Source organism: Ambystoma mexicanum, chromosome 9 (genome assembly GCF_040938575.1).
Source record: "Ambystoma mexicanum isolate Mex_15411 chromosome 9, UKY_AmexF1_1, whole genome shotgun sequence".
Classification (NCBI taxonomy): domain Eukaryota; kingdom Metazoa; phylum Chordata; class Amphibia; order Caudata; family Ambystomatidae; genus Ambystoma; species Ambystoma mexicanum.
In genome coordinates this window covers 387,403,328-387,430,706 of record NC_090931.1, presented here as the reverse complement: position 1 = coordinate 387,430,706, position 27,379 = coordinate 387,403,328, and the positions used below count along the sequence as shown (strand labels likewise).

The window sequence follows — 27,379 nt, the reverse complement described above, 5'->3', positions numbered from 1 at the left end:
CCTCCATCTGTGGCTTTTCCGCTAAAACAAGCCCAGCGTCGATTGACTACCGGGTCCCCCTCTGCCAGTACCCTCACATGTCAGCCCTTTTGTCCTGTGCGCTGTCCGCCACTGGGTCCACTCACTCAGCAGATTGTCCAGATAGGATCACTGTCACTTGACTCAATAAGGAGAGTCACCAGGATAATGGCCCTTATGCCCCATGGATCCAGTGGCCTCTGCTCCCACAGTACCCAATTCCACTCGGCCTCCACAAGGCAGATGCCTGCAGGAAGATTCAGGGCTCAGTCAATTCACTCCGCCTTCTCCCCCAATGCTCCTGACCGCATCTGCAGGAGCCCTCCACACACACACATTCTAGCTGGCTACAGCCAACTTTTTTGTCATTGTGGTCCACTCTCTCCAGGCTGAGCTCCAAGGGCCCACACCTAACTCCTCCAAGTCCCGACCCCAGCCGCGGTCGCCTGGATGTATATCTCCACTCACCAGCTCTCCTCACAGGGATCTCATCATACGGCCCAAAGAGACGCGTGGCCAATCCCAATGGTCAACGGGAACCAGCAGCCACACCAGGCGCATTGCTTGCCTTCACCCAGGTGGGTCGCCGACATCCATTTCATGCAGGGCGACCTTGCCTTCCGCCTGCCCTACGTTCGATCTTTGCGCGGCATTCACTCCACTGCTGGCGTCATTGGCTCAGGTGTCCGCTATCAGAATGTGCAGGCCTGGCACCCACCTCGTACCGAGCCATGCTCCATCACCTCCCTAAGCTGCAGTGCAGGACCAGATTCAACCTGGTTGCTTCTCACCATCAGGGGCTCCTCTCCTGATGACCAAGGGGCATCATCTGCACCAACAATGCAGGATTATTTCAGGATTTCTCAGTCAGGCGCAGAGTTCACGCCAGAGCCGCCATGCTGCATCGCCTATCGTGCACCACCCCCCGTACCAGACAATGTGAGGAAAGTTGTGGACTTAATTGACGTGGCCCATACTACTAAGAGGCTCAAAATAGCCCTTACATTGGATGCAAAGAAGGCCGCCTGCCGCTTTGCATTGCCTTTCCTAATAATGGCTCTGCGGAAAGCAAGACTAGGGAAATATTTCATCAATGGGGTCTTTGCCATCTACTGCAGCCCATGTGCCAGAATATCAATGAACACCCTCTTATCCGGGAGCTTCTCACTGCCGAGGGCTGATTGTGCAGGGTCCATGCATAAACTGGCAATGTACGCAGATGACGTTATTCTCTTCTTAACAAATGTAGCAGATCTTTTCCCACCACTACTACGGCTATTAAAAAACTATAAGGAAATATCAGGCACTAAGTATGAACTTATCCAAAGAGCTGGCCCACCTACTGCACAGCTCTATTCCCTTCTGGTGGGCTACTGAAACTATTTCATATTTCGCTTTGACACTTAGTCATCAATACTCATCCCTCTACTAGGAAAATTATCCCAAACTGTTTAGCTCAATCAAGCCTCAACTTCTCAGGGACAGGTAGGGTTACAGCTATAAAGATGAATGTCCTTGCAAAACATTTGCATTTTTTTCAATCCCCCTTGTTCCGATTCCCAGAAAATCCCTTAACCAGATTCAACAAGAGATCTCTTCCTTTATTTGGAAGAGCTGCCTCCATAGAGTGTCCAGCAGCACCTGTACCTCCCCAGACAGAGGGGGTCTAGTACTTCTGAAGCTCAGGGGGTACTACCAGCAGCACAGCTTAGAGTGTTCAGAGACGGTTAATCCCCTAACATATATGCTGTGGCTCCCACACAGACATGTTAGTTTGGCATAACCTAGTGGCTGCGATGGACCTCTCCTCCTTTATCGGGCCCTTTATCTCAATCTGGTTCAACACAATTCAATCTGGTTCAACACAATTCACCCAGGGTTACAAGGGATCCTAATTTTTTTCCTGGAGCGAAGGGGTTCTAATTCCTGTCTCACTTATTCCATGGGGTAGACATTAGACCCTTTGTGCCTGTAAATTCATTTTTGGGCTTTCAGAGAAGAAACGTCTAAGATAGCTGCAGTGTATGCACAGGACCCTGCAATGACCCAAGAAAAAGGCAGCATTGAAATCACCCACAGAATTCCAGAAAGTTCTTCTCAATTCTATGAGCTCTGCTGGCCTGATCTTTAAAGCCAATGATACCCTTTCCCCAGAACACTAAATCTTAGCACAAGATTTAGTAGTGACACTTTCAAGTGACACTTGGGCCACGATATGGGACAGGCACAGACATTCCACTAATGGCCCCCAGTACAGCGAAAAAGGGTTTAAACTTCTCTCAAGGTGGTACCTGACCCGTATAGAATGGAACATATATTGGATAAGCAATAAGGTCTATGCTGGAGAGGATGTGGCAGCAATGGGACATATATGCATACCTGATGGTATTGCCCCAAATTCACTGCATACTTTCCATAATTGCATGCGTCAACAAAATAGTGGGTGCCAAGCTAGCATGTGAAATAGGAACTTGCCTGTTGTGTCTTTTTGAGTTACAGGGCAGAGTACATGGGTCCACTCTTCCAGGCATTATAGACGGGTTACTAATGATGCCACAGATCCATTTTATGGAAATCACAACCTATCCCCAATGTAACGACGGGCTCTCCGGACTTAGTTACTAAAGGGCCTCATTATAAGGTCCACGGTCTGGAAATAAATACTGATAATACCCGCACCAGCATTTGTTCTGGACCAGAGAAACACAGGTTTGCTGGTAGGCAGAGACGTTTTTATGGGAGGGCAAACGGGGCACTTGCCCAGGGCCCCCACCTGAGAGGGCTGCCTGATCTAAAGAAGTAAGATTCCTTTGTTCACCATACTTAAATAGCACACATCATGATATTGTATTGCTTGGTGCTGAGGTTCTAAACCTATTGCCTGTCTGTTTTGGCAAGTACATTCTGCCTCAATCAATTCATCATGTAATGCTTTCTGTGTTCACTGTGATGTATATGTAGTTTGTGAGTTCCTTGAGCTTGAGGCACAACTCGTGTAGCATTCTTTCCTTCCTGTGGGAATTATGTTGATCATATGCAATAGCCAAATTTGAAATGCATACTGTCAAATTGAGTGCCATGATGGTTCAGAAGTTAGCTCAATGTGTAAAGCACTCATTGCATTGATATGTGTTCCTATGCAAGATTAGAATAGCACATTCCTGTAAGGCTGGCTGAGCCTCTCTCAGGTCTGAAGTTTATAAACCTGCCTGCATATGTACTTGGTCTTGCAGCACAACAGGTGATATTATCAGCAATATGCCTGCACCAAATAGGGGTTGCTATAAAAGCGAACATGTCCTCCTTATGGTCAAAGTCTAGAAATGGGTTTGTTCAGATGGGGTGCAAGAGATGAATAAGTATCAGAATTTGGAGCCAAAGCATTCATGCTTGTTGCCTGGCTTTGCTAGCAGACAGTACAGTGATCCTGATCAATCATCTTACATCTCAAACATTAAGGTACTGTCCTCTGAAGTTTGCCTCCTCGCATGCTGGTGGCATCGTTTAGCCCAGTACTTGATCTTTCTTCTTATGTAGGCCATTTGAGTGGAAGGGGTGGTAGACAGAAGGGAGGAGACCAGGTGCTGAAGGATTCAGGCAAGTATATTTTAAAGTCTGCTCGTTTGACACAAAAAACACACTTTGCAGTTTTGTAAAAGTGAAAGGTTTTTCTGCACGTTTATAAATAATTTGACAAGCCAGTGTTTTGGAAGTATGTAAAGCTTTAAAATACAAAAGACCAACCCAGATTAAATCTGTTAAATCACACTGATTGGTATGCTGGTACACATGTCTCTTGATTATGGAGAGAATGAAGCTAGAATCATTCTGTTACACTCTTCTATAATATTTTATTTTGAAAAATTGTCATGTTTGGTAATGTGACTGGTGCACTTTCCAAGGGTTCCATGTGTTAATATCCCCGCAAGAATATTGCCATATAAAAATATCACCATATTTTTGCGGTGATATTAAAGCATGGAACCTGCGGGGGACACCCCCACAACCCCTGCATTATTTTTAAAGGAGCGGAGGCCACCCCTGCAACCCCGCTCCCAAAAACACCCAAAATTTTCCCCCAAAAAAATCTCTCCTATAGCCGTTCCAGACAACCATATATACAGCGATATTTTTGGTTGGGATAATATGTAGTGATACCCTTTCCAAGTCCGTTTTATAAAATGAGATTATTTTAGTTCATGGTAAGAACTGGTAATGAAAGTGTTCAAATGCAGGAATTGTAGAGTTGGCACAAATCCCAGATTCACCCCTTAACCTGTTTGTGTAATGCTGGGCATCCAATTTAATCTTGTATTGCCAGTCCCTAAACCTTTCAAAATTGTCAGCCCTTCAGAAAGATTTCCTTCTCAGGGTGTGATCTTCAAAACAGCCTCATTCATGGTTTCACTGGATATAGTGTTGCTTCCACTATAGTGAGCGTTGATATACTGCATACCACTGACACTTTATTCTTTTGATCTCTAATGGCACCACTATTTTTCTCAGTCTGTCTGCATACTGGCACCTTCCTGGTAGCTTCTAATCTGCATCCACTACCCATGCTATAGTATGCGTAGCTTTCTCCTTCCTATCCATTGGTCTGCTCTATCCATGCTTGAGCACGTTTGCATTCTGTGAGGCAGCAAATGTGAGTTCTCTGTCTATTCTGGGTTCCATGCACCTTTTACATACAGCCCTGCATTAAAACTACAGGCTGAATACCTTCCTGCATTCTATTGATAACAAGTCTCCTGTATCTATGCTAGAACAAAAGTAACCTCTTCGTAGACTGATAATGTTGGTCTTAAAATGGTACTTGTTTAGCAGGCTATCAGTCTAATTAGAGCAAGAATGAAGAGGGTAAGGGGACTTAAAGGGAGTAAACATTCTTATTTTTAATGCTGTGAGGCAGCATATCAACCTATGGGTTGTGATTGTGGCAGGGGTGGGGGTGGGACAGATATTCTTGATCACTTAATTCCTTTGGTTTGATGAAGGGAGGCCCCAAAGATGTCCCTGCCCAGGGCCCCAAAAATGCTTAAGTTGGCCCTGCCGGTTGGGACAGTGAACTGCTGGCAGGCCTGACCCGCTGTTAATTTCAGCAATCCCATCCCATGAAGTCCTATAGAACTCCATTGAATGGAAACTTACCGGCGTCTCCGAAACCCGGGATATCCCGTTAATACCGGGATATCAGGCGGCGGAGATGGTAAGCCAATTTTGCCGGTATCCCCCTGGTAAATCGGGCGGGATGCCGGCGAAACTGTAATGAGGGCTATATACTTGGTTCAAACAGTAGGTTTTTTTTAACAAATGGCGCAGCTTTCTAGATTATATCACAACCCATTACAACAACCTTTCATGCCCATACAAGATTCGAAATTGAGGGGAGCTGGGAGCTATTTAACACCTGTTTGTGGCCTAGAGGAACCTGGTTAGCTTGACAGCAACATGAGTTACTTTTGGCTCCACAGACCAACGGATGCCGAACAAGCACACCTATTTAAAAGTAACCCTGCATCTGGGACAATCTATAAATAAACATTAGGACATATCTATAAAACTTTTAAAGCATAAGCGGTCCTAAATAATGGACAAAATGGTAGGTTTGCATCTTATGTGGAAGTTACATTCGCATAACGCTATATACTAGCTCCTTGTTACCCAGTGGCAGCTCCTGGTCTCTAGTTAATGCTGCATACTGTGATGAATCAGAGATGATTCACCCTGGAAACCTGACCTGAAACCCTTCTCATGTGGCCAGGGAAAGGCAGATGCTTTCTGATCCTGACACGGAGGCCGGTGTTAGCCAGGAGGATCACATGTGAGGGAAAACAGGTCAGGAGGAATGGGAGACCCCATTATGTAATTTTCCCCAAGACGCCAATCTCTTAATAGCCTATTGTAAAATAGACACTGTTGAAAGTTGTACTTTTGATGTTACGGACTTCGTGTCCCAGAATTTGCAAAGTACTGGGACGCAGACGATGCACAAGGTTGCAAAGTGCAGCCCATTAAAGTTAATGACCCACACCCAAGGGTGGTTGAGACGCATAAACGCCGCCCTCTGGTGCAGGCCTTTAGACCATGGTAGAGGAAGGAGAAGCAGTGGAAGCAGCAGAAGGAGGGTGTTAGTAGTAGTATGGAGGAGTTTTGAACCCTCCACGAAGCAGCAGAGGAAGAAATCGTGGAAGGGCCAGGATGCTGGGACCACAGTGGCGAGTGAAATTGATGCTGGTCCTGAGAGGGTCACATGTGCTCGAGATTTCATCTGCAGAGGTCACGCAGCTGAAAGCGCACCTTTTTGTAACTTTCCCCACTGTAAAGCGTTCAGCGGTGGCAGGCGAGCACGGGATAGCTGTGGGAGCCACAAGGGTTCTGAAAGTGATAGATGCGGGCTGCAGGAATCTGTGCAGGAGAGGTTGTTAGGCTGCGCAGGAGAACCGGACCATGAAGAGCTGGAGGCAGCGAGGTAAACTGACACGCACTCCAGACCCGGTGAGTCCACTGTTATATTGTGACCCCGGAGTGCTACGTCACCACCCGCTGGCCAAATCTATACCCCTTTTTGAATACCGAACTGATGTACAAGTTAACAATTGTGACGCATACCAAGCTGATTTAAACCGAAGAAGTTGGCATAATACAAACTTAAAGATCCAACCTGAAGGCTGAGACCGGTATCTATTGGGCTACAATACAAGCAAACCACACCAGCGGGCAATACCTTGAGAAGGGAACACAAACCAATATTGCCAAAGCCAAAAGAGAATCGTACTAAGGCAATTGACAAACAACCAGTGTTGCCTAAGCACAATTAGGTTTAAGAATTGTTAAAACTTTTGAAGTTGACCCTTAAAACACAAGTACTTAGAGTTGGTAGTTTGGCGTGGCAAGGGAGTATGTCAGGTAATAGGACGTTGTACCAATTGGTTCTGTTCGGGCAAGAGAGTACACCCAAACAGAGATCTGCAGTAGTTGCTGTAGGCTGGCAGGAGATTATTCCAGGTTCAAGAACGTTTGTAACAATTGGTTCTGTTCTGCCAGGAGAATGCACCGGAACAGAGAGCTGTAGTAGTAGTAAGCCTGGCATGAGAGTAAACCAGGTGTAAGTTCATGAAGTACTGTGGTGGGGAAAAGTTTATGAAGAAACGGTTGAAGAATCACTTAAGTATTTTGGTGAAGTTGTACTGAAACTAAAAGTGGTGCCAAAATATCCTGACAAAAACGCTTGTTTTGCAAACAAATGAAGCCTTGAAGTATTCTCTGTTGATAAGAAACGGTTTCAAAATCTTTGCTGGAATATTTGTTGTTGCTGACAAGAAACTGGTTTCAAGATTTACTGAAATATACATTGTTGATGACAAGAAGCTGTCTCAAGACCTTGGCTACCAATGTAAAGCTTTGTTAAACAATTGTGAATCAACCTTGAAATCCAAGTTGGAACTTTGTGTTGTCAAGTTGGATTAAAAGAGAACTGAAGTGAATCTTTTTATTATGACACAGGATTTCCATATCCTTTTGAACAGTTAAGGTGTGAATTATACTGTTGTATTTGTTGTTGTTGACCTGCCATACATTTCCTTATTGATTTGGTGTATATACAAGTGTGAGTGACAGAAACCTTTGTTAGAATGTTTCCTTTAGTTTATTTCAGGCAAGCATAGTGAGGTGTGTATCCAACCTTTTAAGTTGATAAAATGGCATCTTTTGAAAAGCCTTCACAAAGTTGTCTGCTTTACATTTCTGACCCTTCATAATACCCAGGAGATGCTTTTAGCCCCTGCTTATTCAATCTTAATTTCGATCCCTGCCATATTGTCTCAGGGCAATGAGCTCACTAGAGTGCATGGAGCCCCATGGAATCCCTGAGTCTGATACGCCTTGAGGTACTGTACTGCCATAATTCCCCTTCGGTTAAATGTGGAGTTTTGTTTATGTTGTGGAAATCAACAAATCTGGTTTAGGTTATTTTTTCCACTACTGTCTACAACATTCGGGTTTTAGACTGCATAACAGTAATAGCTAATTCTTGGTCTCTTATAGATTGGGTGCATTGCAGGCAGGATCGAGCAGATTTCCTATGAGCAACACAATGTGGAAACAATCGTTTATAATGTTTAGACCACAATCCATCAAAATGTCCTGCTTGCTCCTGATGAATGTTCTGCATTGATGGTTAAAGAACAGAAACATGCCATGTTGTGAGATATTGCAGCAAATTATTTGCGCATTTATGAGTTGGTAAATCATCTGCAAGGTGGTTGCAATTCAGATGTAATAAACTGTATTCGTGACAGTATTAGTGGTTCTGAATTAGGATCATGTCACTTGGCTGTGGGGCACACACGCAAGTGTGTGAGTGTTTAAGTACACAACGGGTGTGAATGATTGTTTACGGAACACATACAGGTTAGATCTGTTGTTGCTTTCCACCTTTTGGGCAGATTCTATTGTGTCTGTATGTGCAAAAAAAAATGAATTGCATATGAATTTTCTAGTTCTTTTTTAAAAAATAGTACATTCTATTTCTCATGATACTTGTTGGCATGTCATTTGCTCTAGAATTCAGTTCAGCCCAAAGACTGCAAGAGACCTGTATGACACAGTCTTAGTTCTTTAAATTGATTGCTTGTTAAGTCCAGGGATGGTCTGTGTCTATCACACATCATTTGGTGTGTGTTTGTCCTGGGGTTCTCTATTTGGATACGGTAGAATTCATTAACAATTATTATGAACCGAGTTGGTTGTATGCAACTATCCTCTTGTGATTACAGACAAGGTGATATTCCATTGGGTGGTTATTTTCCTTTTGTTTCGTTTTGTGGGTTCTGGGGGTTCTTTTTTTTGTTGGTGGGATTGGTACGCTCCCCTTAGTGCCTGTAGCATGTTACTTCAAGAAAATCGTGAAACAATTTAATGTGCATTCAAATTGTTGACCAAAGAGATCATTTTCAGTCAAGTCGCCTAGTATAGGCCAATGATGGTTGATGTTCCTCTCCCACTGTGAGAGATAAGCAAAAGCCAATAAAGTCGTTGGAAACTAATACCAAATGAACAAACAGCACATGTAATAGCCTCAGAGTGAAATCCCTGCCTCTTATACATGGAAGTTTCCAAAAGGGCAAGAGATTTTATGCTAATCAATGTCAAGATTCAAGTTCAAAGAGGCAACAGTTGGAAATAAAAAAAAAAACTACTAAAATAGACTTATCGCCGTCAATCACATGGCCTCAGGTAAGAAGCGTTGCACTGGAGACCAAAACCTACGATTTTATTTTTACTACGTTGCGGCACAACAATTTTACAAAAAAAAGCAATAGTACTCAGAATTCTTGAACTAATTCATGGCAGCATTTCTTGAGTTTGAGAGTCTTACAAATCAGTAAATCAAACTATTTCATTTGGGGAGGGTAAGGGAGACTTCAGTGCATGAAAATCCAGATATTTGGCCTGTTATCCCCAATGTATTAGTTGTTTTATAACCAATGTACAGGTGATTTTCCTTTATTGTACAAGATGTTTTATCTCATGTACGTTTCAGTACCACTGTACAAGGTGTTGATGTTTGCAGATTAGCGTTTAATGATAGACCACATAGTGTATCAACAATATAATCTCATTGCAGAATTCTTTAAGGATGCCCTGTCACAGCACAACATCCATTTAGCTATTAGTCATAATGCAACCAAACACAGGTTCCGCCGTTTGGCAAAAAACAAAAATATGAATACCTGATGTAGTCCAGTAATGATCTGTTCCTTTTCATCATTGGTTACAAGCCCAGCCTTTTCCAGGGCCTTTACGTATGCTTGGCTTCCTTGAATGTCTGCTGCCCACATCCGTTGATCGTAGGAAATTGAGGAGTTGAACATCTCCATGATGGGGTCGATGCCGCCAACAAATCTGCCGCCCCATAGTTTATTACCCTAAACAGGAGAGGGAAAAAATAATGATTTGCTTTTTTGTTTATTTTCTCTTGTTCTCCACATCCTGGACAAAGGAGACCTCAGCTTACTCATCCCCACTCTATCCATCTGCCACCTTAGATACAATTTACCACAAAAATCTCCACAACATTCTTGTCACGTATATGGGCTTCAGTGGAACCTTTCTGCTGTGGTTTGCCTCATACCTCTCTCCAGAGACCAATTTACCCATGTGTGCCCCAACCAGTGGGAGCATTTTACTCCCTATTTGGTTGCGTTGGGGGGTAAAATGAATATTTAGGGAGTAAAAATGTAATTTCAATACCCAGTGAGAGTATTTTCTAATTGAATAAAAATCTGTTTTAACTGAAAAACTGCAATGTTTTTGTCATAATTATTTCTTGGCACCTAGTTATTCATACACATTGAAAGATACATATTTACTTCTTCCAATCAGGCAGTTATATCAGTAGTTTCTTTGGTAGTACCCAAACTGATTGTTTCCAATTGATCGTATGATATGATATGGCATTTATAACGCGCCTATACACAAGTGTTTCTATGGTAAATCTGGCCGAATTCCGCCAGTACCATTTGATCGTTTGGAAATGATCAGTTTGGGTAATCACTACCCAAACATGTGGCGCAAGGGTAGCGGGGGTGTCCCCCGCTTCCGGAGGTTTGGATCCAACCTGCGTAGGAGGGACGGATCTGACGCTGGAGGCTCAGAAGATGAGCGGATGCCAAAAAGGTAAGTAGGCGGTAGGTGCGAGGAGTGTATGCGGGGCCTTGACTCCAGAGACAAGAAACAAGGAGGTCAGCACAGCCAGTGAGTTGGAGGGAGAACTGGTAGATAACTGGACTGTGTTGAGCGAAGGTTGCAAACAGCAAGTTGTTATGAACAAAGAACTTGTGTACTACTGAACTTTTAAAATCAAGGGAAAGACCAGCTGCATAGTGGTCCAGCGTCACGTGGGCCTCCATTGGAAAGACTCTGGCGGGTCCCATTTTCGTGTGAATAATATACTAACAAGAGGCCCTAGGAAAAGCCGACACACAGAGTTAAGGTGGTCATACGAGGGTCGAGCCAAAAACTCTTGTACAATCGAAAGTCCTTAACCTATTACCAAAGTTGTGGCAGTGTGAAACAGGCGTGTGCACCCGGCTGAGGGAAAACGCTGTATGAACGATAAATGTGGAAATCCTGACTGTGGGCTAGAAAGCTAAGGGAAGTGAATCCTGTAATGCATCACAAATAAGTGAACTGTGTTAAACTGGCAAGTGTGAAACTGGCTGAGGGAGGCACACGAATGAGAGCAAAATGTAACACCCCGTAAACATTGTGTTGACAAGCGGGAACCAGGCTGAGGGATGTCCACATGGAACAGTTGATTGAAAGGACAATACAACTTGTGAATGTTACCAGTTGCTGAGATCTTGAACGGAAGGCTGTCGTGAGCCTGACTGAGGGAAGCCAAGGTTACAAAAAGGATTGCTGACCGGTTGAGGGGGATCCACGGGTGAAAGGAAATCACCCGACTGGAAGATTACTGAAAATAACTTTTTGTTTGTTGTTAATAGTACATCAGGTTCTCTGAGGCAAGAGACTTGGTGTAAAAGAGACTTGGCCACAGAAGGCCCTGATAATTTGGAAACCAACTGTAAGCTCGTGCCGGAGAAGCCCAGGAGTGTGCTGTGCTCGAGAGTCCCGCCTTCTCCCGTGCTAGGGAAGGGAGAGCCCAGTTATACCATCCTGACTTAACATTTGTGAACACTTCTTTCTTTTCTGATGAACATTATCCCACACTATTTTGTTATTAGGATAAGGATTGGCAATAGTTTCTTTAGGACAAGACACCACTAGGACTGCCTTATTAATATTTGATGGTCGTAGCTTAGATTAGGTGTTTTTCTCACCGATTTATCCAGATAAATAAACACCCGTGAACTGTGATCACTTGTCTGTCTTTACTGTTGCTACCATGAGTTCCTTACAAGCCACAAGAGACCATCCTTTTTTCTCTAATTCAATTTCTTGGATGTCCACCATGGTAATATGCAGTGCTTTTTCATTCTTGGATTATTTTACTCTCCATTGTGCCCTAGGGTGGGTCCCCTTCATGAATCTATATCATATAAATATATAAAATATATACATCTTTGCTCACAGCTCCCAAGCCAATATCCTCCCTTTCTGCTAATGACTTTGCACACAACTTTTCCTCTGAAATTTCAAAAATGTGTGATACTTTCCCAGCCCTCTTCTCTCTCCCCCAATCCTCCTGTCCACCAGCTCTACCCCTACCTGTTCTATGCTCAACTATTTCGCCCCACCTCTTCAATTGAATTGGCACATATCTTTCGCAGTGCCATCCATCTTGCATACCTATCGACACTTTTGCTCCACAAATGGTCAAAGGCTTAGTCTCAATCACTTGCCCTGATCTCTGTGTTCTTTAACCGATCTCTCTCTCTGCTGGACACTCCGCTGCCTCCTCCAAAGCTCCAACTGTCTTACCCCCATTGAAGACTCCCCCTGCTGACCCAAATGCCCCAGCAAGCTATCACCCAGTTTCTCGTCTTCCCCATTATTGAAAAGTCGTTGAGCCAGTGGTCTTCAACCGGATCACTATGTAATTTGAGGATATTGGCCTTGGAGTTTCACTTCAATCTGGCTTCTGTTGTAAATACACCACTGAGACTGCACTCATGCATGTCTCCAAGTTTCTCTAATGCTCACCACTCCAAACTCATCCATTTGGAGCTTTCTGCTGCTTTTGAGACTGTCAACCACCCCCTCGCTGCTCCTCACTCTGCAGGACTATGGGCTTTGTAAATCTGCTCTTGCCTGCAAAGCCTCTTACCTGGAAGGTCAATCGTTTAAAACCTCTTGGAACTTGCATATTTCTGACCCTACGCCTCTCCGTTGGTGTCCCCCAAAGATCAGTCCTTGGATCATTCCTTGGACTCCTTCACCCCAGCCATTCAAGAACAGATTATTAACTGTTTCACTGCAATTTATCATTGGATTGCTCTCAGCTGCTTGATTCTGAACAGAAGTCATCTTTCTCTCAGCTTCCAATGCCATATGTTCCCTTCCCTCTCCCATCTCCTACCCACCTGACCTTCTTGCTCCTTCATCCAAGTCTTGAAATCTTGAGGCTCCTCTTTGATAGCAACCTATCACTGCAACTATTGATCACTACCACTGCTTCCACTGTTAGTGTTAACCTCCTCAACATTCGGAAAATGCATCCATATCTTTCTAACCACTATACAAAAACTCTAATATCCACTCTTGTGCTTTGTAAACTGGACTACTGATCAGGTCTACTACTTAGCCTTGCTCTCAACTGCTTCCTCCCTCTAGCAAAGTCCTCTACTGTGCTACCCGCACTCTCTACAACCTACCCAGATCCTTCCCCACTTCTACGTACCAACAAAATGCAGTTTGGCTGTACATGCACAAACGCTCTCTTTTCAAGTTCCTTCTCCTAGTCTGCAAAGCTATCAATGGTCTTGCTCCACAAAACCTATCTGATTGTATCAGAGTTTTCTCACCATCTCATTCCCACCGATCCTCCTCGGCAGTCACCCTCAACATCCCATACCCTCCCATATGCCTCCTCTGGCTTCCGCTCCACTGGAAACCGCTGTCGATAACAATGAAAGCAAGCCAAATTGTGGATCTCTTCAAAGTTCAGCTTAAACCTCACTTACTTGCTAAAAAGTGAGCTCCCCCTGCCCTCTTCCTCACCCTGCCTATTTGACCCAAGGCACTGCTTCCAGTGATTCTTAATAATGAAACGTTGCACATTTAATTAGAACGCTGCTTTAGTTTGAAGAACTTGGCCCTTAGGTTATTGTTGTAAAATGCAGGCTACATCGTCAGCAATGTATGGGGAAGAAATCTGGGTGCGTGCTAAGCCAAATGCTTTAGATCCCATTGAAAACAAATATTTAAAGAAGCTACTCCATCTCCGCAAGAGCACCCCAAATGCAGTGGTACACTTGTAACCAAACTTAGTGTTATTGCTGAGGAGATATTCCTTAAACATGTGCTCTACTGGATCAGTCTATGATCAAGACTGGATCTTTGTAAATTTCGAGACGTCTATAGACATGCGCAGCTCTGACCCAATCCTAGTGAGATTAATGCAAAAACAATGAACTCTTACACATCAAGGTCATACTCTAGAATGCTGCCAATGTGTGCTCAACATTCAACAGGACAATTCTATTTGATGTGTAAAGTGGACAATAGGCACATGGAGTATCTGGATTAGGATTCCCCTTCTTTAGCCCGGTCCTTATTCATGAGGTTTCGAATGGGCATGTTACAACAGGCACACTTTGCAAAGTCATGGGGTCAGTCACAGAGTGGTCTTTGCTCGCTATTTAGCAGGAGTGAAGAAATCAATGAGCACTTATTTTCTTGCCCAGTTTACATTGATCTCAGGGTCAAATATCTTAAAGCAATGAATACATTTGCTGCCTCTGTAACGCTCTGACAGTGTGCAAGCGCACAAGCAAAACTAATGTAGTCTACATGGTGGCAAATCTTATCCATAAAGCATGGCTGAGAAGCATCACATTTATTTTCAGGTTTCATTACTTTTGGCTCCTGGACGCTCCTGGAAAAAATATACTTTATTAAGGATTTAACTATAAGCTGTTAGCACTTTATTACGGTCACAGTGACCTAAAGCAAACCTTCTAAACCTAGGTTATTCTTGTAAATTGATTGGTGTATACTTTTTAACTTTGAATGAAATATTATATATAATTGATTGATACAGGTGGTTTCATCAGGGAGCATTGCTGCTATTATTGCTATTTGTCGTAATTGGTAGATGAAGTTCCTATTTGCACACCCAGGGAAGGGCACTCAACCAATCGGTGGCTGGAACACAGGGGGAGAATACACATTCTCTGCCCACTGTTTCAGCCACCTCAGGCCCTTCCCCGGGTGGCGCCATCTTTTTTTTCCTCGAATGTGGGGAGGCAACAGGGAGTATCTCTCATCCTCATATCCAACTTCTGAGGCTGTCATAAATCATGTGTATATATGGTTCATGGTTTCAAAAAGTAATGTTCGGCTGAGTGTTGTGAATAAAAGTGAGCACCAAGCCCAGTGTGGATTATGATTGAAGTATACACATATTTTATCAAAGGCATATTTGGCAAATATAAAGATCTGCGGTCATTCTTACGTTATCAGAATACTGTAATTTTTACAAAGCAGCCAGGAGCCCTCATTGGTGGTAGTTGTCTCCTTCCCCTTTCTCATAGGGTTATTTCAGAGAACTATAAAAGTAACAGAATGGTTGTCTTGGAATGATGCTCTTCGATAAGAAAATAAATGTCATATTTATTCTAGGTTTTGACAATGTGCTTTGCTTATTAAAACAAACATAACATTCTTATTATGACTACACTACTACAAGTTAACAATAGAAATTAACATGGTAGAATTCAAAAAAGAAGACCGTTTCCAATTTTATGACAGTGAAAGATTTTAAATCTTTTATTTATTTTTTATTTTTCAAAATGCTTCTTTTGTGGAGCATGCACACTATTTTATCTCTCAAAATAATCTTTCCTAAAAAGGGTGGCTTTCGGATTAAAACAAATTTTGCTTTTTTCTGTGAGCACCAAGGCAATGTCTAATTTTGTGTGCTGGCCTCCGATTAGTTGGATACAATAGTAACTGATGAAAAATAGAAAATAATAAACACAGTTGTAGACCCTGCACCCTGGTCTCTTAAAAGGTCTCTTGAAATCCCAGCACCACCCAGAGCTCATCCGTGTCCCCTCGTCTCCACCAATAATGGATAATGTGCCCTAAGTGTGATTCCTGCAGGCACCTTGTATATCACCAACACCTGGATGGTCTCCACATCGATGGATGCCTCTGTCGCTGCTGTTTGAATTCTATTTTTAATCATAAGAAAATAAGGAGTGCTCCATCCCCTTTAAAGATATCGGTTTTCTAACTGGCCCCACTGCGATGCTCCCATCTATGCTTGTGAGCAGCCGCTGATGTGTGAGCCTGCTTGTCTTCCCTGGGAAATTTTCACCAGTCACTGCTGCATTTTCCCCTTTTTCCCAGAGCACATGTGAGGGCATGCCTTGACTCAGCTACATTCTCCAGCTCCAGGTGATCACAGAATAAAAAAAAAAAAAGTGGTCCCATGTTGATCAATGATTATTGCTACATATAGATAGAGTTGTTCCAAAAAATAGAGATAAGCCAGCAGGCCCTTTGATGGATATTTGTTGATTCATGTTGTTGCAAAACTGTTGGTGGCTCAAATTGTTTGCTCTGTTGTCACGAGGGATCGAACAAAGATCTCCTGAGGTCGTTCTGTTGTAAGGTGTGTTGTGAAAGCCCATGGATCGAGAAAAGCAATACAAGAGATGGGGCAGGGACGTGCATTGGCAAGGGATATTACATGCAAATATCCAATGTTTTCATGAAAGCGGGCAACAGATACTCTCATTCCTGTGCCATGGGATTTAAGCGCCCCCCTCCCCATCGCCCCCAGACACTTTATTCGCTGAACGATGCAGACAAATCTCGCTACAAGAAACAAAGTGAAAATAGTTCAATTTCTCAGATCAGGAGGTCAGTCTGCCACAACTTGCATCTGAAGACTAGTTGTGACTTTGAAATAATCACCAGAGTCAATCCTGGACTGTCCTCACAAATGTATTAGAATGGTCTGAAAATTCTGCACCAGAGTGTTTGGAATGCAGGCTCCAAAAAGGTACTTGATGGACATTCGAAAAACCTGGAATTCTACCACATTCCAAGAACTGCAGTCCCCAAATATGTGAAGGGATGGCTTTCCTTTCACTTTCCAAGGCTTTCAGAGGGAGTGAGAGAGACAGAGAGAGAAACAGAGAGGAGGGCGATCATTCCCAGCTCTGGAACTCCAGATTCAAATGATCAGCTTGTTTTCATCCTGTTAGGCAGAAACCTGTGCAGTTCCCTTGGGGAACACTGCAAAAGATTTAAGACTACAGGTATAGCAGTAAACCCACTTGGTAGCAGTCTGCACCACCCAGATTTACCTGGTAGCTGTGGCTGAGCAGTCAGACTTCCCTCAAGAAGAGTTAGGCAGTATGCAAAGTATACACAATATGTACTCAGACACAATAGCACAAGCAAACACTGACCAGAGCTTGGTTTCAAAAGTATATAGTTATTTATTTTTTTAAGAACACATAAGTTGAAAACACTCTAGCAAAGTACAGTAAAAACACTTCAAACACAGTTATAATGAAAGCAGTTTCAACCCTTACTCCTATCTAGACAACTCTAAGTTAACTCCACATAATTAAAACAGAGGTGAGCGCTTAACGTTAGATGACACTCTAGTAGGTTTAAGGAAGGGGTAGAAAGAAACAGAAATGGGTTAAACACACCACTCTACGGTCCAGAACACTTGCAATAGGCTCAAAGAAACACAAAGTCACAGGTGAGCAAAAAGTCACTAGGCAGGGCCCACTCTTAGAGTAGCCGGAGCGAAAATGTGCCCAAGATCACACTGTTATTAGGGATTCAAAGTCTTGCAAAGAGTTAGAAAGAGTTTAGAGTGGCTTAGAAAGTTTAGCCAGGGTGTCCCAGGCACTCCCAGGGTCGAAAGCCGGGGGCTAAATCTACCCCGTACAGTCGGTAGCAAGGGAAGCCAGGCGGAACACGGTACCTTAAGCGGAAAGGATCCTCCAGCGGTGGCAGTTGTTCCAGGCAGTGGCAGCAAGGCTCGACGTCGGTCAGGGGAGAAGAAGTTCTCGCTGAAGAGCAGAAGAAGAAGGTCGTTGCACTGCCCGGGAAGAAACCAGCCGCGGAGTCCTCCGGTTAAAGGGTTGTACCGACTTTCGTTGTTGGGGTAAAAGTGGTGGGGTTCCGGTTGCCGGGGTGCTCGGCACTGGCAAGGCGGCCACGAGATACCTCGAGAAGCGAAAAGAAGGCGAAAACTGGTTGTCCCCACCAGTCAAGGGAAGGAGCCACTCCGTTAAGAGTTCTCCTCGGTCGTCGGGAAAAGTGGTGAGACAGTTCAGCAGGGCTCCACCGGGTGGTGTCGTCGAAGCAGGTCGGCTCAGTTCTTCCCTCGTCGGATTCTTGGTCCTGTGGCGACTTCTGAAGTTCCAGTCCCCAAAGCCCTGCTTTTATGCAGCAAACCCCCATTCACCCAGCCTAGCTGCTAAGTGGTGAGCCGGCCGGCTCACCACTTGGGCCAATCAGGACGGAGTGCGACTTGAGTTACCAAGGTAACTCAGTCCAGGGTGCCTAAATCCCCCTCCACCCCTCCCAAGTACCCCAGACAGAGTGGCACCACTTTGGAGGGCTTCTGTGGAGAAGCCCGCCAAAAGTGGAACAAAGGGCTCCACTTTGGGTCAGAGTTACAGAGGCGAACACCAACGCCATTTTAGAATCAAGTTTTGGCAAAAAGTCCCAACCGGAGTTATAAAAATAAATATATAAACCGGCGGTATGTTTAAGGCTACCGTAAATAAATAATTAAATGTGTTAGCCTAAAACAATGGGAAATCCCATAGGAAAATATTCGCGGTCGAATATAAAAAGTAGTTTCCACTGCCACCAGCCAAAACTCGATCAGGGGGGACGGAGACGTGCCCCCTCGACTAACAGACCCTGGGGCAATCGAATTGCCCCAGCCAGTACGTCCACAATATGATGGTTTGTACTGGTTCTGTTCAGGATTCAAGACTAGCAAAGTCTTTGGTGACTTTACATGCCCTGGGAGACAGTAGTCAGTCCCAGGGTATGGAGTCTATGTTGGGGAGTCCCTAGGACACCCCTGGGTCACGGCACAGAGGGTGCTGTGTAACCCACATCACAAAAATACATGAGGCCCTATGGGGTAAAAGACCCCATAGCCCATTCAACACAAGGTTTAACCAAGAAAACACACTTCAACATGTCCAAGAGTGAGGGTAAAAGAGTCTCACTCTTGGCAGGAGAAAAAAAGAAACCCCAGAAATCCAGCAAAGCTGCTGGGGGACTCACTAGGTAGGGAAATTCAGCCTAAACAGAGAATTCTCCCTAACACATCCATTGCATTAATTGTCTGTGGATTATATTTAATCAGCTGAATTCGATATATCCTAATTCTGCATGATGTTTGTTTAATGGGCCACTTGCCAAAAAGAATAAACAATGTTTGCTGCTCCCCATCTCTGCACTCGTGCTTCCATAGCTTCTGATCCCACTCTCCAGTGCCATTCTGCTGCTTGCTGGCTTGTGTACTCCTGCATCAGGATCCTCATGTTAAGTCTCCTGCTCTCAGTGACCATTGTGCAGAGAGCCAGGTTTGAAAATCATGGTGTTTGGTGTTGTTGGTCAGCAGTAGGAATCCAATATTTGTGGGGTTGAACTTCAAGTAAGCACTGACATCCACGACTGGATCAATGCGAGGCAGCCTGTGTATATCTTCGATGGAGGATATCTTGAGGTCGAGCTACGTGTCAGCCTCGTATTAGTGGATGTGGATGTTGGGTCGACCGAGGAGGGTTCAGAGTAGTTCCATGTAAGGATTGAAGATCATAGGGGAAGAGGATGGATCCTTGCAGGATTCCACAGGTAATGGGTAGAGTTGGTGACATGGAGGAATACATTTGTACAAAATGATAGCAATTAGCAAGTTATGATTTGAACCATCTGTGATGCTGGAAATGCATCGGAGGGACAGGGCCTCCGTAGCCTTGTCCTTTACTGCTTTGTATCGTGTGTTCGGTCGTGTTTCCCACGCAGGAGGTCATGTGGGACTCCTGGCGGTGCATCTCTCTTTTTTGTTTGGTGTACAGACCCATGGGATACGCTTATGGCACCCATAGGTGGGGGCACAACCCTGTGCCCCTAGTGTATGTTTTTGGGCACCTGTGTTTGGCCCACAGAGCAGGGTATGGGCTGGTGGCAGCTCCATGCTGAATTTGACAGGTGCTCTGAGTATCCTCCATTTTGGGATACCAAGGCCCTGCTATTGGAATCAGTTGATTCCTGATAGGAAACAAGATGGCCCCCGTGGCCTCTTGCTTTCTATTGCCTATTACCTTGTTTTCCCAAAGTCCTGGGAAGCCCTGACTCTGTCCCTTCCCCCTGACTGTCTGTTGGGTGTAAGTTCCATATATGGTGTTTTGAAATCTAGGCCAAACTAGCTGGAGCCTTCCCAATGACTATGTTGTGGGTACGCCTGTGGGTGGGACCTAGGTGAATGGATTGTGTGACGAATACGCATTCTGTGTTGTGGATGTCTAGTATCTGGTGTTTGACACAATGACTGAGACAGCCCTGCCCGAAACTGGTATGAATGCAGTGTGGAGTGTTGAATGGCTGGGTACTTGTTCCAATACACATAACTTGTTGTGAGTGTCTGGAGAGAAGTGAATGGCCTGAATGCACTATGCACCTGATTGGCTGCCTGCCTGCATGAATGCCCTTCTGACCGATTGGTTGCCTGAGTGTGACCCAGCAGAATGAATGGGAGACCAACTAGAATATCTGGGGGCCTCTCACTGCTAGAATTCGTGTTCAGAAGCTGAAGTCCACTACGACGAGTAACTGGAGTAACTGAAGCTTGACCTTGAAGCCCTGCTGGACGAGAATTGCCGTTGCTCTCCTTCACAATCTGAAAGCGGCTGTGCCTCCAAGGACTGACCCAGAGAGGACCTGGTAAGACGCCCTCTTCCCGAGCTACGAGGGACCATCGTGCACTCGCTGATCTTTGCCAAAGCTCCCTGGTAGACAGACCTTCGACAGGCTGCAGACCCAAGACAGGGACTGCCACGGAATCCCAAGGAGAAACGCCCGGACTGTTGTCCGCCACTGTCGACGACTGCCGTCGCCGACTGGAGCCGCTGTGCTCCCATTTGCCTAAGAACTTCATTTGACCCAAGGACGCTCTTGTTCGCATCGTCGCCGCTGTAGCCTGCTGGAGAAGGCCTGACCGTCGATGCGCATCTGCCAGTGGGTTTCCCACCACCCAAAGACCACAGAGACGCTGATGACTCGACGCCCTTGCTGGGCCACAGTTCTTCAAACTCTTTGCGGTCCAGAACTATCGACACCGAGGTGCCCCGCACGCCTCTTCCTTGAAGGACGTTTACGCTTCCCTGTCAACAAGCACCTAGGAACGAAGCTGCCACTTCACAGTCGTAGCTCACCCTGTTCTCCGTCGGACTTTCGATGACCCGTGACTCCTGCTTTAAAGGGAGGGCACTTAAGAAGGGCCGTCGATTCCCCGCTGAGGAACGCTACAACACCAGGTACTTTGGGGTTGCAGAGCTATTGGGAAGTCTAGTGTGAACAATATATGGACTGGGCTTGATTCTTTATTCTACAGGTTGCCCAGGTGGGGGGGGGGATCTCCACACAGAGCTGTGTTTAACAGTAGTCACCTGTCTTCTGCCAATTGTTAAACCATCTTGCTTTCCTTCCTCTCTCTACTGCTGGTTTCCTCTTTATTGATTTGTGTGACATTTTGACAGTATAGTTGATGCACTTTAATAAGGTCTGATAATATTTGTGGAACCACTGTGTAACTGTATATATTTACCATTGTTGATTTTTCTGAGCACACAGTGAGTTATTGTGATAGTGTACATAACCTTGAATATTAATTATATAAAGACTGTTTTAACCGATACAGTGTGCGGACATTCCTTTGTGGGTGCTGGGGGACCACACTGTACTTAAGAATCAGTCCGCATCACCTTCCTGAGAAGCTAGGCCTTGATTACTCGTCCATTGCTACCACAATAGAGAATCTTGGCTGGGGTCCTCTGTGCCTCTCCTCTACCATATAGAGAGCGGAAGTACAGACCCCCCTTCCGGTCCTTTACACCATCTCCATGTCTAGTGCTCATTCTGTAAATCGCCAGTCCCAATTGCTGCACACAGTCTCCTTTACTCCAGCCAATTCCCAGTGCTCCTGTGCCAGGTCTGTTGCCTCTTGCGCTGCTCCCAGTCTCCATAACATCTGCTACCAGTAACCAAGAAGTACATACTCCATCTCTGGTGGCCCTGGTCCTCCTCCATATCTCCTGTTCTTAGTTCCTTCAACCCTGTTGATGCTTCCAGTCTTCTATACACTTGCTTCATGTTTTTAATACTCTTCACAGTATCCAGTACCAATGGGGCTTTGGCATGTCTGTAATGCTGCAAGTGTCAGACATCTTTATTGCTGCATCCACCCTCCATAGCTCCAGTTTCCACACTCTAGTGCACCTGAACTAACTCTCCAGTGTGCCCGCTCTGAGTCTCCAACGCCCGTTGCAGCTTCCAGTAGTCACTTTGTGTATTTGTTACGCTCACCTGGTATCCACGGGGACGCCCTTATGCCCTGGTTGCTGGATTCACCCTGGACCCTTCCTGATTCCGGATGGTGCCTTCTATGGAGGTCGGGCCTTGTTGTGATGACTGGCGTGCTCCGAGGTTCGGTCGATGCGCAGCTTGGATCGGGATCCTATTCGGATGATGGACGCAGGAGTGTGTGATGGATGGTAGGTTAAGCGCGAAGTGCGGCGCGTTAATGTCTTCTTTTGCTAACCTGTGTTCTTTATTCCTTTTCAGGTCACAAGGGTCTTTCTGGGCGTGTGAAGATTTCCGGAGCGGAGCTGGCCAAGAAATGCCCAGCCAGTGGAGGTTCTCGTGATTACTGCCGTAAATGCCGCGAGTAACCAGTTTTAATGTTGTCCTTTTTTCTCTCGCCCTCCAGGTGCTTCGTTCTGGTCCGTGCATGATGTCCCAGTGATGCTGCCGACTGGATGAAAGACCGCGAGCTGCAGGAAGACGGATACTCGACGGATTGCAAGCTGCAGGTAAGCAGAGATTGCTAATGATGTTCTTTTGTCCCCTCTGCAGGTCCGTTGCTTGTTTAAGGATCGCTGGATTCTGGTCTCTGGACACGATGAGCGTCACGCTGCTGGCTGCAGAATAACGCAAAGCACGTTCTGTCACTTGGGTGTTGTTTATATAGCCCTCTAGTAAAGTAGTCCAGGTAAAGTAGTCCGGGCTACCACACCCAAAACACTGCACCGCACAGTCTGGTTCTAGGAACTAGGCTGTGTGGGTGCCTCCATGTTGGCTGCAGGCCTCCAATGAAAAGTAGTTCCTTCAAGACTGTGTCCCAATCTGAACATGAGCCTGGCGCCAATTGCGCCAGGACTGACTCCAGGAGAGTCCATTAGGATGGTGCAAGGCGCTTGGGGCCCTAAGTGAACCCTGAGTCTTAACCCTACCTGGCATCTGACCATGCCAGTGGGGTTTTGGGTCACGGGTCATGACCGTATTTTCCTGCTGCATCCTTTTCTTCTAGCTGCCTATTGCCATAGCTATAGTTTTAGTAGCAGAGCCTTTTTGTACTCCTGTTTCGAGCCCTGCAGCATCCCATACTCTTCCTTCCTTGGATGTATTTCTTTAATTGGCCTTGTTACCCTAAGCTGCTGTCCTTTTTTCTTGTGTTCATTTTTCTTTATTTCATCTGCAGCTATCTATCATCCCTTTAACCTCTTCTTTTTCTTGGAGTTTCCTACAAATGTCAGTCTTTATATGCTGTTCTTACATCTGCTAAATGGAAGTGCTTTTGTCTAAAGGTTGGCACCTAGGTCATATACGCTGTTTAATTGGTCTCCTTCCTGCACATTGTTTTGTGGCATGTATGTTAACAATCAACTGTTTTCACTATTCAGGAGGAAGGTGCTGCTCTGTGCTTTCTGAGCCCATCAAGGGAGTAGTCTAATGGGTTCTATTTTAGAATACTGATGTGCTCCTTTTAACAGAAATGAGAAAAAAAAATCCACTCCCTCCCCCCGCCCCCCACATTTACTTCTTCTTTTGGGAGCTTGGCCACCCAGTACCCAACCATTCCCCACCATACCCTTCACCCATCTCCCGCTTTACTTTTCTTTATATTTTTTACCCCATCATTCTTTTATAATCCCCATTTTTTTCTTATTTTGTAGTGACCATTTCTTTGCCATTTTTTATTGCAGCCATCTGGGTAAGTCATCAGGAAACCTTTGTCAAACCGTTTACTCACTTTAAAGGGTTTGTCAAAACATCTTAACATGGTCCCATGGGTACTGCTCTCTTGTGCGTGCTTTTGGATCAGACTAATACGTTTGCTGTTGCTTCTCATTCCCAGAAGAACACAGTTCCCCTGTCAATAAAGGGAACTCAGAAATCATTTATTTTCCACCCCTCGTGAGAGCCATACATGTTGGCTAAGGTGTCCAACTGCCGTGGCATACTTTGGGTGCCAACATTGATTTTCATTAGGGGAGCAGAAATCCTCTAAAGAATATGTGATGTATCCGGTGGGTTAATTCCTCTGGGTAACCTCCTCCCATGAGCCAGGGGACGGCAGCCGCTACCTGATCCTGAGGGTGGCAACACGAGGGAGAAACACATGGGAGAAGACGGCCTCTGGGAAGATTATAGGACTCCATCTGGAGAGACATGGTATTCCCCCATCTTTCCTTGAGAAGAACCTTCCTATGTCTGAAACCCTCATGGATTATTGTCATGTTCACCCCCTTTAACTCGAAGAGCATGGAAACCCCCTTTGATTAGATCTGTGGAACAACCTTAAGATTCTGGTGGAATTACCTTTTTCATTTCCACTTATCAGCCAGTCAAGTGGCACAGCGAGTAGAGCACTCGCTTTGACATCTGTGCAGAGCTTGCTAACGCAGGTTCGAATCCCGGCAGGGCCAAACTCAGCCTTTCATCCTTCCGAGGTCGATAAATGAGCACCACACACCGTGGATGATAATAATAAGCAGCGCTCAGATACCTGAGGGTTTGTAGCGCTATATAAATGCAAAATTATTATTATTATTATTATCATCATCAAAAAGGACTTGCCATCGAAACCTTTTACTGCTCATCCAAAATCCCTAAATCAATCACTGCACTTCTATTCCCAGAGGTCATCAAGTACTGAGACAAGAAAGAAGAGAGATCGAGCAATGTACAATAGAAAAGACTCTGAGCCTAGTGAGTGTTGGACCGGTGTGGGGGAGTGAGGAGTCACGCCATCGGAGGATGAAGAAACTGCTAAACTGTGGAATGCTGCGAGAATGCCAGGAGCCGATAAAGACCTCCTTGGCATTCGCAGAAGGTGAAGAGCAGTCTTCCGCTGACCGGGGCAGAGAGATCAGCAGTCAAGCTGGGTGGAAGCCATGAAGGTCTGCCTAACGAAGAAAAGCAGACAACGAGAGAGAAGTGGAAGAGATCCCTTTACCGAGAGAGCGAGAAAGAGCGAGAAAGAGAGAAAGAGCGAGAAAGAGAGAGAGAAAGAGAGGAAACCGACACCGCCAGAGACCGGCGAGTCTGACAGAGAAACAGGAACACCAGGGCGATCGGCGTACATGCTGGATGAAAACAATTGAATGTTACATAAGGAAAGCAGGATTGTGGACATATTGAGAAAATAAATAAAAAACAAACCCTTTTCTAATGTGTAAATGTACACAGTGCTGATATGAAGCAAACAGAGCGAGGATAATATCTTCGAAGGATACATGATCAAGTCTTATATGTAAAGAGCTTTTGGAATGGACATGAGACCCAAATAAGTAGAAGTCCTGGCAGGGGAGTATACCAGGCAACTGAAGAAGTTTGTGATAAACCAAAAGAGAAGTCAAACAGTTGTTTTGCAAGTGTTGTGCTTGGCCAAGAAAGGCCCAAATAACTGTTTTTGAAGGAAACCAATATTGTGAAAGGAGACAGTTTTTGTGCAAGTACTACAGTTGGCCAAGAGCGGCCCAAAGGACAGTTCTGGTGAAAACCACTCAAGGAGTAAAGAAGAATCCAGGGGAGGGGAACTACCCTCTGGAGTCAAGAACTTCAGCCTTTAAGAAAGTTTTGGAGTCATTTTTCCTTCTATGAACACTTTTCAACTCAAAGTGTAGTTTTAGTGTGAGGGGCAGAATAGAAGTTTGGACACTGGGCAGTTTTTCTTTTGACAACCTGACACAAACTGATCCTTAGTTTTGGTTTAGGTAGGGAAAATCCTCTTAGTGCAGGGACAGAGAGGCCTTTTCCCAACCCCATTTTGTTTAATAAAGTCTTTAACCCAAACTATGACTGCCTTGTGTCCGACTCATTTCTGACGCCTCACAAATATGAGACAGTCATAAGTTTAGTCCTCTGTGGACAGGTTAGGGAGGCAAGTATGCATCCCCAAAATGTGTTGCTTCTTTCCTAATGTGCCAAAAAGATGCATCTTACATACATTTTCTGTAAGAAATTGCAAAAGAACACAAGATTTACAGATTATTCTGAATACACAACATCTGATTGAAAGTGTGTAAAGGGTAAAAGATAAATAAAGCTATTCTTGACTATGGATGTCTGTATAAAGGCATTGTTAGGGGCACCTGCACAGAAAAGTAGAATATGTGCCCCCTTGTAGCCATGCATTCATTTAGAATACCCATGTCTGTAATCAGTGTAACATCCAATGTACTTTTCTGTTAGAGAACCATGGCTCACATGGTGTTGGCATCAGTGAGCAGAGAAACAATTTGACGTACAGTATGCTCGAAACGGATGATTAATATTATAAAACTATGTCACTAGAGCACAGAGTGAACAAATCACTGCTAGGTGACACTAGTTTGTAGGTTACGTTTCCTTAAGGCACTGTGAAGTAACATGATTCGCTCAGGATCACTGAATAGGTTAGCCCGAATGTATGCGGCTGTATCTCTGGCATAAGCCTCTGATGTTTTTGCTTGTCCTGAATGGTGCACCCACCTTCTTCCCTAATGAGTCCTCATCCCAGGGCTTACTAATGATACTACCATCTCAAATGTGACCATCTTCTCCCTGAAAGACCATAAACCTGTCAGGGTGAGGTGCTTATAAGCCACCCTCTATTTCCCAACCTAGTCAACATTGAGAGTCTCAAAAGATTGAAATTGTGGCACATGTCCAGGTACTTTTCCGTCTTATCTTTAATTTAAGAAACGTACCTGCTCCCTGGAACAGAGCCCCTAGTTGAAGCCCTTACGTCAACGGTTTTGTGGGATTCTACAGCTAAACTTGATATCCTTCATGTGAAAGGAAACAGATGTGCACACACGTGGCGTTTGTTACCTCCAGTCCAAGATGCTGAGGCCAAGGCAGCAAAGATCAGATATGTTGAGTATTTGAAAAGGATGTCTGGGATTTAAGGCTTAATCCCAATCATGTGTGTCTGCCCAAGAACAATCTGGGAAGGTTTGAATGTGGTGACCACCAATTAATAGGTGGCCGCCAAATGTTTGAACAGGTGCACGTTTGTGATCTCAGGTTAAGTTTGCACTCAACTTTAAGAACGTTAGAAGATAATGGAATCTTTTCCTGAACTTTGTCAATCACTCGGATGTGTCCTGAAGCACCTAAAAGCATCGTAAAC

At 44.8% G+C, this 27,379-nt stretch overlaps 1 protein-coding gene across 4 annotated transcripts in view; it reads right to left on the bottom strand.

Moving 5' to 3' along the window:
• Nucleotides 1–27,379, bottom strand: part of ASL (argininosuccinate lyase) — a 280,073-nt gene that overhangs the window by 186,716 nt on the left and 65,978 nt on the right. For all 4 annotated transcript variants that reach the window (XM_069614866.1, XM_069614867.1, XM_069614869.1 and 1 more), the window contains one exon: nt 9,753–9,947. In XM_069614866.1, the coding sequence (XP_069470967.1) occupies nt 9,753–9,947 (195 nt within the window). The remainder of the gene's footprint in view (nt 1–9,752; nt 9,948–27,379) is intronic.